The following is a 15,891-nucleotide window of genomic DNA, read 5'->3' on the forward strand; positions in this document are numbered from 1 at the left end:
GGGACAGTCAAGTGTAAATATTTTTGCTGCCTTGACTTGTATAATTTTACAAATCATTTGTGTGCAGATGTCATCAATGCAAGAGAGTCCTTCCTGCCCCTCTGAATGCCATTTTTTCTCAAGTCCGAGCAGAACAGACACAGCTGTAGACATGGGAAAACAGGAATTCCTGTCATCCACAATTTTTCCAATGCCCATGAACAACACAGAATGTTTTTCCCGTAAGATTTTATTTGCAGTCTTCTGTAAATCATATAAATACATAGATGCATTTTATTCACCAATACTTGCGATGACTTTTCCACCAATCCTTTGTGTGTGTGTTTGTGTGTTTGCATCAGTTTCTTCTACTTCCCTTTGTGTTTTTTATGTATTCAGTTGCTATTGTTTTTTGCCCTTCTGTTTCTAAAAATATTATACAGATATACTATTTCCATATACGCCGTCCTGTGTAGATATAGGAATTTATAATTATCACATTTTATACTGTTAAAATGACTGAACTATAGTGAGCATCTGGTGTAATAGGGATAAATGGCATCCTAAAGTTTAAACCATTCATCATCATATATAATAAACAAAAGACTCAAACCTTTTATGGTCCTACAGTTAACTTGAATGTTCTGACCATTTTGAATCCAACATAAGATGACCAGATTGTCCCACTTTTGGAGGGACATCTGGGGGCACCTGGCAAATTGTACTTATGTTGAAATTTTAAAAATATATATTACAATACTATTTTTGCGTTGTATGCGTTCTATGAAACTTTTTGTTGCTCCATATAGACCAAATTTTTAATCAAGAATCCCCCCGGTCAGTGGTGTCACCTTAATCCAACAAGCTGGTTGATCTTATTTTGAATTCAGTGTTTTTCATGACATCTAGTATTACTCTTCATACTGAACATTTAACCCTTTATATAGGTTGTCAGGGAACATTGGAAATAGGAGTAAACCACTAACTAAACTGAAGATCAGTAGTCTGAACATGATTTTGACTCTAAAAAGGAATTGTGGGGCAGGGGTATTCAGATTGGGGGCATGGGGCTGGGCAAGGGGATGCAATTAACTCTTTCCCCAAGGGCCATTTTTACAGTAAAACTGCATCCTCCTTTCCAGAATGCAGTTAGCCACAACAGAGAAACCTGAAAAGCAAAGACATGAGCTTCACTAGAAGGTATTGTGCATAGCCAGTAGTGCAAGAGTATGCACTGGTCCTATTCGCATGCACATCTAGATCAAAGTAGCTTTTTCAGCTAATTTGTTATGATTATATTGCAGTAAACTTTGAGTAAAATATGTCCTAGAAGAAAATGAAAGTACAACAGACTACCTTGAAGATAAGGTCTGAGGAGTGACAGTGCCAAGTATATATTTTATTAGTGTTTCTCATAGAATTTTGCATTGATGTATGCGAGGACTTGTTCTGCAACTTTCTAAAACTCTCCACTTTATAGGAATGAAGGGATCTATCTGCTCAGTGGATGATAGTGTGCATACAGGCTTGCCTACTCGTAGAAAACAAACTCCAGTTGTAACTATACCGGTTGATGAAGCATTTCCTGACTCAGAAATTTACTCCAGTTTAATGGCTTGTGAGCAAATGCCACCTTTTGGTTCCCCAGTAGTCAACATGTACAACAAGTCAAAAGTGTTAGGGCCTGAGGACAGGATGTGTGAATCGTTTATGGATGAAAAACCTTTAGGAGAAAGACAAGAGGTGCTTACACAGTCTGCATTCCCTAATGTGTCTGAACAAAAGAGACAAAGCAAGTGGCAGAAATACCAAAACACCACTCCTTGTGACTTGAGAACTCAAAACAGTAGTGAAGTGGTCATGACTGATGACTTCCAAGCTGAGAATGTCTTGGGAATGCCACTTGATGATACAGGAGAGTGTCAGAATGATGCCATCAGTAAAAGCCCTCCAGACTTTGCACATCTGCAGATGATAAAAAGCATGCTTTGTAAACAACAAAGAAACTTTAGGAGCCAAGATTCTGTTTCAGAAAAAAAACAACTTTCTGTGCACTTAAATCCAATTTTTTCAAGTGAGGAAGCACCGAAGGTGTTAGGTCAGCTGAACCGTGATAACATAACTAGACATGCCAAGGTAAGTGACTGTTTCAAAAAGTATTGGGAAGCAGATCTTGGCAAAGTAAACAAAACAAAGCAGTTGTGAATATTCAGTATTTCTCAAGTAATTGTTAGACTAGTGATATGTGGAATGAAGGATTCCCTATCAGGTGTTTCAGAGCTGGGGTTTTTGGAGCTGTGGTAAGGTTCTGGGATCCATTGCTGCACCACCCCATAGCCTGCTGGCGTAGTCTCAAGAAACAAGACCACAATCAGACTTCCACCACTGCCCCCCCCCACTGGCCAGAGGCCAATTCTAACCCAATAGTCTTGGACTTATTCATGACCCCTTCAACTCAGACCAGATCTGCTCAACCACCCCACCACCGAAAAGACCAGCCCATGGCCCAGCTGCCAACTACCACCAGCCTTCATCCTCCCAGCCTTCTTTGAAGTATGCCCAAAAAAGAAAGGGAAAAAACAGAAAGGAATTCAGCCTGCACCCAGAAATGATTTATTGGGGTAAAAGCCCCTGACCAAACCAAGAGTCCCCACAAAAACTGGGAAGATGGGATGAGCTCACAAGTCAGTATTTAGTTCAAACCATTAATAACACAGTCAACAAGAGTTGAGGGAGAAAAATTATATTACAAGAAGTAAACAAAAATTATTAATGTATATTGGAAGGTTTCAAGAAGATTCCTGAAATATGATATTAAATTTTTAAAACAACGATCTTGCACAGATTTGAAATGTATTTCAGAATATGAAAATATTGGGACTAATCTTAAGTATACAAGACCCACTTGCAAAGGCAGGGAACTGGTGGGGACAGGATGAGAGAGAGAGAGAGAATGCACATCAGTGCATCTATGTCAGCATCAGTCATCTGTACACGTTCAGGTCCACAGGAGCATTGCGCTGTATTTTATCAAATATTTCAGAGATCAATTTCGATGAATGCACTGATCAAGCTCTGGAGCCGCAGGGGGATCAAGGTTGCTGCATGAGTCAGCACTCCAGTAAAACTGACCTGAATTATGTAGGGAAACAGGAGTTTGCAACTATTGCTTTTTTATTTTTCAGAATGTCTCTGCGTTGTTCTTTCCAAGTGCAAACATAGTCAATTGCACTGATCTTCCTAAGAGGCAAACATGTATCCCAGCTGAGTTTCAGTCTTCTGCACTCTATAAGCAAGTTTTTTCTGCTGCTTTGACAGGTAAGAATTAACAGTGTATCTCACAATTGTTGCAATTAATTCATTGTGAGTGGGTTTTGTGTTTAAAGTTGTTTTTTCCAATTATGGATCTGTTTTCATTTTATTCTTTTTTCCCTCATTTTTTTATAAAGAACATTTGAACATATTGCTCTTTGAACTGTCACAAAGGCTACATAAAGCTCTTGGGAAAGTGGATATATCCTTCCATGCTTCAGCAAAAGGAGGGCCGGTGCAAAAGAACTCTGCACCACTCTGCAACCACAAGATTGCAACCAAACTTGTTATGGTTAAAAAAGAAGGCCGAAACCAGGTAATCTCCCCCCCCCCCTTTTCACATTCAGTTGAACGTTTAGGTTTTTATACATCAGATTAATTGCCGTTTTAATAAATATTTCATTTTATATTTGCTAAAGAACTGATGTAAACTATTTGAGTTTTATGGGTAGCCTACCTGTCACACATTCCAGTCTACAAAAATATTGAATTACTTTGTTGGGGTTTTTAAAAATTAATATAATAGAGTCTTTAATACTCTGCTACCTTATTATATTTACTTGTGTCATTTTTAAGTAAATTGGGTTAAATCAGGAAAATAATGCAAAATTGGTGTCGTGCTGGAGCCATCTCTATTTTGGATTAATCTGTTTAAAAGAAGATGGGTGAAGTTCATGGTGTGGTTACTTGTGATGAGGGTGGGCTGAGGAAGGACACTAGGCAATGAGCAAATTTAGAAAGAGGGGGGGGGAGAAACTAACCAGGCCAGGATCTCATTTCCCCACTTTCTCCATCTTTTCATCTTTGTCTACCTCTGCCTCTTCTTTCCTCTCCTTCTGTCCCACCTATCTATCTATTTATTTATTTATTATATATATATAATATATATATATATATTGGGTTTCTAGCCGCCCCCGCCCCCCAAATGGTCTTGGGGCAGCTTACAAGAAGTACTGATAAAATCTCCTTACAATAAAATTCTTTAAAATCCTAAAAATTAACCTTTCCTGTCTTCTCTTGTTTTCCGTTTTCATGTTCATGTTTTTTTTTTGTTTGCCTCTCACTCACTCTCCCATGCCGACACTAACTTTGTATTTTACAATACACTTGAATTGTATGTATTCTATCTTAGGGCCGCCTTTTCTATGCCTGTGATGCTCCAAAAGCCGAGCGCTGTGATTTTTTTAAGTGGCTCGATGATGTAAATCCAGGACAGATCAGAAGTAGTCCTAGTGTTGCATTTCATGATCTGAAAAGTATTGGAACCTTTTTGAGGAGTCAGAATATTTTTCTACACGAAGAATGCCAACTTTTGGTGAGGTGTGTTAGAATGTTAAGCAAACTGTTACTAATACTGTAGGTATGAATGGAAATGGGCCTAACAGTTAGACAATCTTGTTGATATTACAATACCTGAACCTTGTGTTTAGAGAAATGTTTTGAGAGTGGTTCCAAGAGGTGGTTACCAAAGGCCCGTATTTTCCTCTTATATCATATCACCAACATTGTCCTGTTGCCAATTTTCTTCATTTTTAAGACCCCCCCCCTTTCCTGTCCTCCATTCTGTTTCTGGGGGTCCATTGAATCAAGTAGGATTTGAGGGGAAGGAAAGGCTATAACAGGAGGCTGGGATGAGCAATTTTTCTTCTGTGAGTTAAGCAGCACTTGCATATCATAGAATGATGCCTATGATGTTCACTTCCTCCTTTGGAGGAGTCTTCCCTAGGCAGAACACTCCTCCCATGATCGGAAGGGTGCTTTCAGGTCCATGTTCTCAGACCAGACAGTGTTGGACTCCACAAGTACCAATACAATGGGTTAGATTCAAAGATGTGTTTTTCAAAAAATTTTTGCCATGCAAGCTTATATTTAAGAAATGTATTCACTTTCAAAGAGGCTTTTAGGGATATGCACCTCCCCCCCCCCCTTCACTTTAATTTTTAATCACTTTATATAATACTTGCTACTTGTAATTGTTTTCTTTATTCTGCTCTTCGTTCATTTCAATTGGTTTCAGGGACAAAATGCATTTTAAGCTGTAACTTAGTTTCCTTGTTCGCCTGGAATGAAGTGTACTGTTTCCAAGAACCGTACTCTTCACCCAGGGGGTGCTGCCTCCAAATATCCCCATTGGAGGGTCCCCACTGTACAGGCAGTTAATTTTCTCACTCGGACATTGAACAGAGGTAGGAATTCAATAACCAAAGAAAACTGTTGGACGCAAATAACAGAATAGTCCCTATGAGCCCATCCATTCATTTCTGAAGTTTCTGCTTCACAGCTCAGTGGAGCGAGGTGCAGACAGGAGTGCAGGTCTATTTTTAAATAAAGAGAAATGGAAGAAAGTCTTGACGGGGTCGGGGGGGGGGGGGAGATTGCTTTAAGCACTGAATCAGAACAATGTAAAGTATGGGTAGAGGTACAGTGGATTTTCCTTCACTTGTGTATTTGTTCTAAAATGGCGTGACTTACTTTATATATGAATGTGAAATTGACTGTCTCTTTTCCCATTTGGTGCTAATAGCTGGGGATGGGTTTCCTTTGAACTGGAAAATGGCATGGGGAAAAAGAAGATGTAACTTCTACAATGCAGACCCTTTCTATGGTTGTTTTAAAGAATCATTCAAGAAGCCTAAATCTATCACATCACGGATCTTTTGGTCTGTCGGTCTGTCTGTCTCTGAGTTACTGTGTTACTGGAAGACAGCACAGCTAGTGATGCTGATTACCAACCTGATGAAATGAACAAGCTGCTTAGAAACATGTTGCTCCCCATGTCTTGGCTTGACATTGGCTTGACATGGGTGGTAGTATCCAGCCAGGTCTCTAGTTGGTTGAGTCCAAGGTATAACAATGTCCCTCTTTGGGAGGGTGTAGTCTAGTCACTTTCAAAGAGGAAGTCATGAAACCCATTCCAAACACAACGGAGTCCCTGGAAATAAATAATGAACCAGTAACTATTCCCTTTTGGCCAACTTTGCATTCTTGGCTAAGGTACAAGTGGGAAATGGCTACACAGCTTGAGGAGGCAGATTATTCAGATCCATTTCAATACAGTCTGTGTTGGATGTTGAACAGATTCAAGGACCATACAGGAATAACAAACTAAACGTCTGTGCACATGAAATCTTACACCTTGAATAAAACTATGTTGGTCTTAAATGTGTCACTGGACTCAAATGTTGTCCTGCTGCTTCAACCCAACATGGCTACCCACCAGAATGTACCGCCTGTTTTAGGTCTGACTCCATAGCCTAATATGTAACTAATTATCAGAATTTATTGATATCAATAAGCAGGCTGGTCATGGTTTTATAATGTCACTAAAATAGAACAAAAACACCTTTGCAAAAGCAAGAACACACATAACACAATTTAAAAAGTTTTTTTAAGTTACTATAAATACTATAAAGTGTTCGTGTTCACTGTTTTTGGGTTTATTTTTCCGTAGGAAAGCCTTTGATATTCAAAGAAAGCGATTTAGTAAGCTAAAGAAATTTAATATTGCTGAGGTTGACTGTGATGCTAGGAACAAATTATATCTGAAGCTAAACAGAAAAGAACAATCTTCTATGTACAGCAAAGGTTGGTGAACTTAGTTCTCGGTGAAATGATGCAAAAGGAATTTTTATAGAATTGAAGACTTCCTATTTTGAGGTGTGAATATTGCTTGTGTACATCTTCAGTTGGCTTTCACAGTGGATATTAAATATTTAAGCCTAGATGATAAGGACCCTCTTACTTTGCTTTGCCCTAATATGAACAGGATTTTGTTAGCTGCAGCATCTTCAGGATTTTGGGATTTGTAGCTTTTACCCACATTTGACAGAACAAATTTTTAGTTGCCTCTGGTTTTTAGATCATGCCTCGGTATTCTTGAAATTGGACCCTTAGCATTCTGATGCAAGAGGAGGAAATTTGAACTTTACCTCTGAAATACTTGTCTGACCTGGTTCTGCCTCAAGGCTTCTCTGCTAGAAATAGCAACAAAAGAACCCAGGCTTTATAGTTTTCATCAAGTCTGCCCTTTGAGAAGCTAAACACTCAGGGGATGTGGTGGGGCAAACACAGGCCATCCAAAATTGGCAGTCTTAAACTTTCTGATTGATGTAGCAGTTTTCAGGCATTTATATCACCACATGTTCAAACTTGGTATCCTAGATTTGTCAGATGAATGTATTAGGCTGATACTATGTCAAAATCGTTCTGATGTCATGGAGTCTGATTAAATGAGAAAATATTTGAAATCCCTTTTCCAGTCTTTTTTTGTGCAACTTTCCCCGCCCTTTCATTCATCCTCTAATTATAATATAACTTGTGTGGTAGAATATTATACCACTTTTAAATGAATAATATTTAAGAGTTAAATATATTACCAGTCTTGAAGGAAAATCTCCACAATTTAAACAGCAACTCTGAAAACCACCATTTCTTAACATGAAACCAGATAAAATTTACCCAGTGCAAGTTGAATAAAGAGGTGCAAAGCATTCGAAAATATTTTGGAACAAGCAAAAGGAAGAGCCATTTGAATTGGAGGCAGGCTCCTTGGGGCATGGCTCAGTTCACCTCTGTTTCCTCAAAATAGCTATTCCAAATTTAATGTTTCTCATTGCAGATGTTAGCAGCTTATTACACTTAACTAACCTTTTACTATCTTGGTAGATGATCTTTGGGTTGTTTCCAAGACCTTAATGTTTGAACCCTTGGACACTTTTATTGCCTGCAGTGTTTTCTATGGCCCATCCTCCAACAATGAAATAGAACTGGAACCTCTCAAGGGCTACAGCCCCTCAAACTGGCATTCAAATAGTAAGTTTCTCCTGGGAATGTTTTCTGTGTTAATAACTGTGGTAATCAACAAGCATTTCAGCATAGCTATTAATTCTTTAATATGCTAATCGCTGTATAAACTGAAGGTATTATTATATCACGTTTTTCAGATTTGTGTGTAGCAATAAAAACTGTTTCATAGTGAGTTATAGTTTAATGTAGAGCTTTGGTTGTCAATTAATGTCAACATGTCTTTAACTATATATCAATATGAGACTTTGTAAGAATGAGGGTCCCATATTGTACACTAAGATGGGGAGGGTAGAACAGGTGTTTGGGGGTGTTCAGGCAGACAAAAAGTATCATTAACATGAAGGATAGAGAGCCTGACCTGCCTCTGAGATTCCATTCACCAAATTTCATGTTAACAGTATTAAAATTTAGAACATCTGCAAATATGCCAATACATTCCATGTTTGCTATTTTCATCCATTAGACAGAGCCTTGTGGAACCTTAAGGATAACAGATTTATTGTGGCCATAAGAGGAAAGTCTGTTAAACCATCGGGTGTTACATCGGGAGTTAGATCAAAAGTCTTCCACAGTTTCCTCCTCCGACTCTAGGACTTTCACATCATATTACAGTCCTCCAACTCGCAACAGCAGCATATTACAAAGCACAGTAGGAAATGGGGAGGCAGGAAAAATCCATTTCCAAAGTTGGAAATCCATTTGTACCCCGTTGGAGCTATCCTCTTTTCCCCTTTGTGTCCAAATAATTTGTAGTCTAGACCTTTCTGTAGCTGAGTTCAATTGTTCAGCACTTATTCCTTCCCTCTCCCAGTGGTTGTTCATGCCTTGCTAGTTTGCAATGCTAGCACAGAACTCACAACTTTGAGAAACATCGAAGAACACTTCAATTCAGCTGCGTTACCAATAATGCAGCACCTACTTACGAGGTATGTAGCCTTGCTTTCAACATCATTTTATACGTTAAATTGTAATGCCGTTTGGAAAAGATGGGAAAACAAAAGAGGTGTCAATTCCCCTCAGAGATTTATCATTGCACATGGTGGTCGGTACCAGGATGACAGTCATGGTTCTATGGAAGAGACTTAGCAGGAACAATGCAGAGACTCTAGAGCTGTATTGCGCCAGATAAACTCACCTACCAGCTGGAATTGGCAAAGGGTCAGGGGAAATAAGAAGCTTTCTTTTGAGCTGGCACCAGCTTCTTGAATGTGTATGCCATTTGTCACAGATGCTATCTCTGCTAACTCATTGCCAAACTATACGAAACTGTTATTTAGCAATTTATTATTTTAATTTATTTCCTGCCACGCCTGAGACCAGCTCATGGCAGGGTTATAAATTGTCCATGCTAAAACTCCAATAAAACCCCATTAAAACAATCCAAGAACACGGAAAACTCATACAACAAACAAAGCCAGAACAAACATGGTGGTAGTACTCAATCTCCCATTCCCCCCAGTAAAACATCTAATAAAGGGAGTGGGAAGAGGGGGCCATAGATAACAGATGGTCTTAACCATTGCCTAGCATCAGGAGAGCCCTGTTCAGATCTTCCTCACTGCCCTGGCTTCAACCATAAACCTTGCGGAAGAGTTCTGTTTTGCAGGCCCCGTAGAATGCCGGAAGCTCCCGCAGGGCCAGCAGCTTATTCCACCAGGTAGGGGCCAGGACCAAAAAGGTCCTGGCCCTGGTCAAGGCCAGGCGCACTTCTCTGAGACTGGGAATGACCAACAAGATGGTATCCGCAGAGTGACAGGCTCTTCAGGGGGCATAGGACAGGCAGTGCCTCAGGTATGTTGATCCCAGATAGTGAATTGCATTTAAATGGTGAATGGCATTGGGAGAGTCAATTAGCCTGAAACATAAAAAGAATATGATGTAATCAGCCATGCATTATCATCTTGAGATTAGTTTTTTTTTAATGCTTATTGTGTGTGTTTCTTTTACTTGATTGGTTTCAGCTTAAACTTTCCTTTGGTGTTTTTTTTTTAGCCCCCTCAAAGAGGAATCAAGTAGCAACAAAGTCAGCAAACGAAAATTTAAGCCACCCGTCTTAAACACAAATGCAGTGAATTGTGGACTTCTAAGTTCTGAAACGATCATAAGTCTGGCAAACAAGATGATTCAGACATTTCAGCTGAATAAGGATCAGGCCATGGCACTGCTACGAATAGGCAACATGATGGCATCTTACCCAACTGAGAAAGAAACTGGGAAACAGCGACCCCTCCCTGTAACAATAATACACGGTGAATTATTTATTAATATTTTTCTAGCCTCGTGACCCTGTGGTGCAGAGCTTTTAAAAGATGTTATAGCAAAAAGTATATGAAAGCACGTCCATGTGTGTATTAATTGCCATCAAGTCACTTCCAGTTATTGGGGGTATGATAACCTCAGTCATTTTACCAGAGTTCAGGCTTGATTTGACCTAGAACCCACTTATTTGGTTGCAGTTTAGATCACATGATGTGCCATTTTGCATTGAAGTCTCTGATTTCATTACCTCCAGTAACGCTTCAGGAAGTGATACCATTTCAGTTAAAATAGCTGCCCGAAAAGTCAGTGTACAACATCCTTGTCTGTTTCTGTTAAATTATGTTAGGTGTGTTTGGATCTGGAAAAAGTTATTTATTGGCCGTTGTTGTCTTGTTCCTGGTACAAATCTTTGAAACCAGCGAAGCAACTGTTGGCAGAAGGTTAGCACCATGGAAAATACTAATCTCTTCTTCCACTAATGTTGCTGTGGACAGAGTACTGCTGTGGTAAGTAACTCCAGAAGAGTTTATATCAGGGGTAGTCAAACTGCGGCCCTCCAGAGGTCCATGGACTACAATTCCCATGAGCCCCTGCCAGCACTGGCAGGGTCTCATGGGAATTGTAGTCCATGGACCTCTGGAGGGCCGCAGTTTGACTACCCCTGGTTTATATAATCACTGCTCTGTTTAGAAAATAATTCAAGTTTCTCCCTGTGTTACAATAACATAATTCAACTTCAGCTATTAAATCTTTACTCCCCACCCCGTGCCTATCAAGTAGCCTAAGGTAGTTGGTCTTCCCCTTTCTTGTTCTGACTAAGAAGCTACCCTGCTGTGAGGAAAATCGAGGAATAACTTTCTTGACTTAATTTCAAAGATGGGCATTCTGTGCACAGAAACAAATATTTTCATTCTATGTTATTGTGTTCCTTCATTTTCCAAGTTTCTAATGAATCTGAGATTGTTGTCTGTCATCCAAAGTGCCTGTTAAGTCCATAGCCTTAACAAATAACTTAACAAAAGTAGCTCTCACATGCAAAAAGTTTTCCTCATTTTTTTATTTTGTTTTGTTTCTGGGGGGTGGAGGTGGCACATACGTGGGAGGGGGAGCCAAACTCATGAAACCTTCCTTTTCTCTCACCCTCCTAACCAATAGCCCAGTTTCTTTAGAGGCAAGGGGGGCAATTGAGGCTTTGTTCTTGAAGTAGTCATGTAGGGAAAGACACTCACCCACTCTTCTCGCATTCACTCTGGAGACAAAAAAAAAGAAGGCTCATCTTCCTTTTTTCCCTTACTATGTTTGTTTCTCTGACCCACTGAGCAAGGACTACTGCCTACTTACTGCATTCCGCTGCTGTGGTTTCCAGGCAGCTTGAGAGCAGTGCACATGTCTAACCATAATCTGCATTGATGTTGAGGGAAGGGGTGGTTCTGTTACATCCCCCCTACCATTATTTTTCTGCAAGAGTACAGGAATCTCAGTCATTGGTAGAGTTCCCCACCTCTACACTGACCACTCTCAGAAGATTCTCATGGACTTTGAAAATAGATGGAGAAAGCGAAAAAGAAATGGAGAGAGAATATCAAAATTATTCCGATTCCTTCAAATAAATCTCAATTCGTGCCTTATTTTTTTTCCAGCTTATTGGACCTTGGATTTGAAGAATTCATTAGAGTTGGAAGTATTAGAAAAATCGCCAAGCCAATTCTTCCTTATAGGTAACTTTCAGGCAGTTTTTAGCCCATTCTTCATTTCTATCTCTAATATTTTATAAAATTTAAATCAAATGTGCAATGAGAAATCAACGAGGCGGCAATCAGCCATCAGTGCTTATTGGTTTGAACACAGCCTGCATGAACACAGTAAGCTTCCAGAAAGAATTTTTTAGCAGTCCCCCACCTCTACTGACAAGCTGCAGCTGAGGGTCAGGGGAGCTGCCTTGGGCTAGACCAGGTGAGTTTCATGCATGGCATACTTCTGTCAGATCTTCAGCAGCAATTTTTTTAGGGTGCTGCTGGCAGAAAGGAAAGCCAGCCAAAGCCACTTTAGTTACTATATTAATTATATGCATGGCAAAAGGAATGAAAGTTTTTAAAGACTCCACAGCTTCTTTCTAAGTTTTAATGGTTGCTTGTCTACTTGGTCGCAGCCAAAACACTTCCAGTCCGATTCGAATAATCTTTAATTGGAAAATAAATGCTTGTATTCAGTACTGATCTGACTTTTTTACAATGTGTTGAAAGCTTGCATGCTGGCTTGGGATCAGAAAGTGAGCAATTGAAAGAGCTGCTTGCTCTGATGAAGGAGGATTTAACCCCAGCAGAAAAAAATTATGTGAGGAAGACCATTGAACACCACAGGTTGGGCACCAACAAAGCTCTTCTGCAACAGGTACTCATAAAATGACATTATGTCTCTGGCAGTTTGGATGCCATGGAGGAGTGCTATGATGGTTGGGCATTGGTAAGGAATGAGATGTACTACACTAAGGTCCTTTAAAGCAATGGTCCCCAACCTTTTTATCACCGGGGACTGGGCGACGCTTGACAATTTTCCTGAGGCCCAGGGGGGGGGTAGTCTTTTGCCGAGGGTCATCGCTGCCGCAACCAGAACCCCTGCTCCGCTTGCTTTCCCGCTGGCACCCCTGACTTCCTGCCGCCCAGACCGGGGGTTGGGGATCACTGCTTTAAAGAATAATGCTTTGTCTCCATATAATTCTGATTAAACACCTGCCAATTAACGTGGTAAACTTACAACCATTATATGTCCATGTAATATGAACAAATCAGCATGTATGTGGAATTATGGGAGTTTTGATAATCTTCACCCATCTTGATTTACTGTATTGATTAAGCCAATCCTACCAATCAGATCAGACTTCTGTTTTCCCTGGTAACCCACTAGAGGCCCACTGCCAGGGTGGGGGCCACCCAGGCTTACAGCCATTTAACCCTTCTGTTTCACTCCCCCCCCCCCGGCGTCAGAGCTCACAACCATTGAAAGCTAGCTGTGGGGTGGGCAGTCACTTCAGCAGTCCATTTTGCTTCCCCCAGCTTGGGAGTGGGGGAAAGTGAAACCAGCTGTTTTGTGCCATTTCAAGCTAACAGTGGAGTGGGTGTGCCCATCAGCTGTCCAACTGAAACGGTCTGGACTGTTTCGGTTCTTCCTGCTTCGAAGCAGGGTGGGATGCAGCAAAAACAACTGATGGAATGGGTTTATCACCATTTAAGCCTAAAAGGTCAGCTGTGAACTGAAACTTCACAGAGCACCTTCACTGAACATCAGTTTGGGTGCTTCAAAATGGGCCAAATTCATACCAATTTTTGGCTCATGAAATGGTCCCTGCCCATTCCTAATTGGCAGCCCAAGATCTGGAACGTTTCAGCCTTTTAAAAAACCTGCTTGGGATCATGAGAACCAGTACATTTTGTTTAAATGTTAGAATTATGAATTTTTCATAGCTGAATGGTTGTGCAAACTAATTTAACTGATGGCTGTTTTCCCACTAATAACACAGGTGAGGATAGTGGGAGCTACCTGTGCTGCCTGCCCATTCCCTTGCATGAAAAATCTTACGTTTCCTGTAGTGGTGCTAGACGAGTGCAGTCAGATGACAGAACCTACATCCCTCCTTCCCATTGCAAGGTACAGTTTCCCTTTATGTCACAATTAGCCTAGTACTTTTATCATTCTAACTATAGCCAAGGAACTAGCTTACAAATACAGCTATTTGACCATTTCAGGCAGGTAATTGTGTTTGTCTGTAGCCGAATACAATTTGAGTTCAGTAGCACCTTAGAGGTCAACAATCTTTCCAGGATATAAGCTTATGTGAGTCAAAGATCACTCACATCTTGGTTACCTCTGAGAGCCAGATTGGTGTGGTTAACAGCAGCAGGCTCTAATTTGGAAAACTGGGGTTGATTCCCCACTCCTCCATATGAAGCCTGCTGGGTGACCTTGGGCCTGTCACAGTTCTCTCAGAGCTCTCTCAGCCCCACATACTTAACAAGGTGTCTATTGTCAGGAGGGGAAGGTTTTGTCTCTCATTAAGGTAGAGAAAAGCAGGATGTAAAATTCTGCTCTTCTACTCATAATGCCTGTGTTAGCCCTTTGTAGCAAGTCAACAGGTAGAGAAATAATCTGATCAGCCTGCTAGTCACTGGACAAAAGATTATTTGCAGACTTATTTGTGGATATGATTATTTAGTAAATATAATTAATCTTTCAGTATCATTAAAAGAGGGATTAACTAGCCCTTCAAATACTTATGTTAAAAAATTGGTTAAAAGTTTGGGCAGCACAGTCTGGAAACCACGTAAAATCTCCCATCATGCAACTGGAATAATTTACACAGGTCGTTAGTAGTTTCCAGAGTGACTGTAAGCTAAATAAGGACCTACACACAACATTTGTACTCTTGCTGTTGTATTTCTGCCTCACACTGGGAGAAAGGCATCTCAGGACAGTGGAGGCTATATGGGTAGACTGTAAAAAGCCATTTCAGATATAGGACTGAATGGAAAAGATACAACTGCAAATCTTGAGGGTTTGTAGCACAAATCACATCTATCTCAAAGTTCTGCAATTGAATTTCAGTGGGAGTTTTAAAGCATGCTTTTTTATCTTGCGCTACAAGTTGATGGGTACCTAAAATTGAAGGGTACCTACATTTCTCATGCATTAAAGTTTGACATTTCTGCATTTGACGGGGCTTTTTTAATTGCAGCTTCACTCAGTGCCGTTAGTGATGCTTTATGGGTTATCTTTGCAGGTTTGGGTGTGAGAAGCTGATTCTGGTTGGTGACCCTAAGCAGCTCCCACCCACCATTCAAGGGTCAGAAAGTACATGTGATAATGGTTTGGAACAAACCCTTTTTGACCGACTCTGTTTAATGGTATGTACTCCTGCTCATCTTGAAAGGGTGTTCTTTCTGTAATGCTAACCTTGTTGGAGGGCACACATTGGTTTACACTGTAGAAATGATAAATATATATATACTTTAATGTATGGTTGGATTTATACCCCACCACTTCTCCAAGGACTCATGGCGGCTTACAATAAAAACATTGATAAAATCCCAATAAAACCCCCAACAGCCCTCCAAGAATGGCAGCCAAAAATATCCACTAGCTCCTAAGCAGACCAACCAGGATGAGGAGCAACAATATGCATGCTCTAGCCTGAGGTGGGGGGGGGGCACTTTGATCTTACTCTGGCCTCAACCCAGTACCTGGTGGAAGAGCTCCGTTTTACAGGCCCTGCGGAACTGTGACAGCTCTGTCAGGGCCCTCAGTTCTCCCAGGAGCTCATTCCACCAGGTCGGGGCCAGGACGGACAAAACCCTGGCTCTCGTTGAGGCCAGGTGGACTTCCCTAGGGCCAGGAACCACCAACAGATTAATACTCGCAGAGCAAAGGGCATTGCGGGGATCATAAGGAGACTAACAGGCCCTCATATAAGTAGTACCCACGCCACTTTAAAGATCAAAACCTTGAACCTGATCCAGGCCAAGATTGGCAACCAATGCAGCT

The 15,891-nt window shown here is 40.6% G+C and overlaps 1 protein-coding gene across 14 annotated transcripts in view; it reads left to right on the plus strand.

Annotated features, from left to right (window-relative positions):
- ZGRF1 (zinc finger GRF-type containing 1) overlaps positions 1–15,891 on the plus strand; it is a 36,301-nt gene that overhangs the window by 17,062 nt on the left and 3,348 nt on the right. For 12 of the 14 annotated variants that reach the window (XM_077300572.1, XM_077300571.1, XM_077300567.1 and 9 more), the window contains 14 exons: positions 68–221; positions 1,460–2,115; positions 3,165–3,297; positions 3,429–3,607; positions 4,424–4,611; positions 6,743–6,876; positions 7,957–8,103; positions 8,909–9,023; positions 10,090–10,346; positions 10,703–10,862; positions 11,997–12,074; positions 12,600–12,747; positions 13,874–14,001; positions 15,131–15,254. In XM_077300572.1, coding sequence (XP_077156687.1) covers positions 68–221; positions 1,460–2,115; positions 3,165–3,297; positions 3,429–3,607; positions 4,424–4,611; positions 6,743–6,876; positions 7,957–8,103; positions 8,909–9,023; positions 10,090–10,346; positions 10,703–10,862; positions 11,997–12,074; positions 12,600–12,747; positions 13,874–14,001; positions 15,131–15,254 — 2,601 coding nt within the window. The remainder of the gene's footprint in view (positions 1–67; positions 222–1,459; positions 2,116–3,164; positions 3,298–3,428; positions 3,608–4,423; positions 4,612–6,742; positions 6,877–7,956; positions 8,104–8,908; positions 9,024–10,089; positions 10,347–10,702; positions 10,863–11,996; positions 12,075–12,599; positions 12,748–13,873; positions 14,002–15,130; positions 15,255–15,891) is intronic. The other 2 variants (XM_077300579.1, XM_077300580.1) reach the window with 1 other exon arrangement.

The sequence above is a fragment of the Paroedura picta genome, chromosome 10 (genome assembly GCF_049243985.1).
Source record: "Paroedura picta isolate Pp20150507F chromosome 10, Ppicta_v3.0, whole genome shotgun sequence".
Taxonomy (NCBI): domain Eukaryota; kingdom Metazoa; phylum Chordata; class Lepidosauria; order Squamata; family Gekkonidae; genus Paroedura; species Paroedura picta.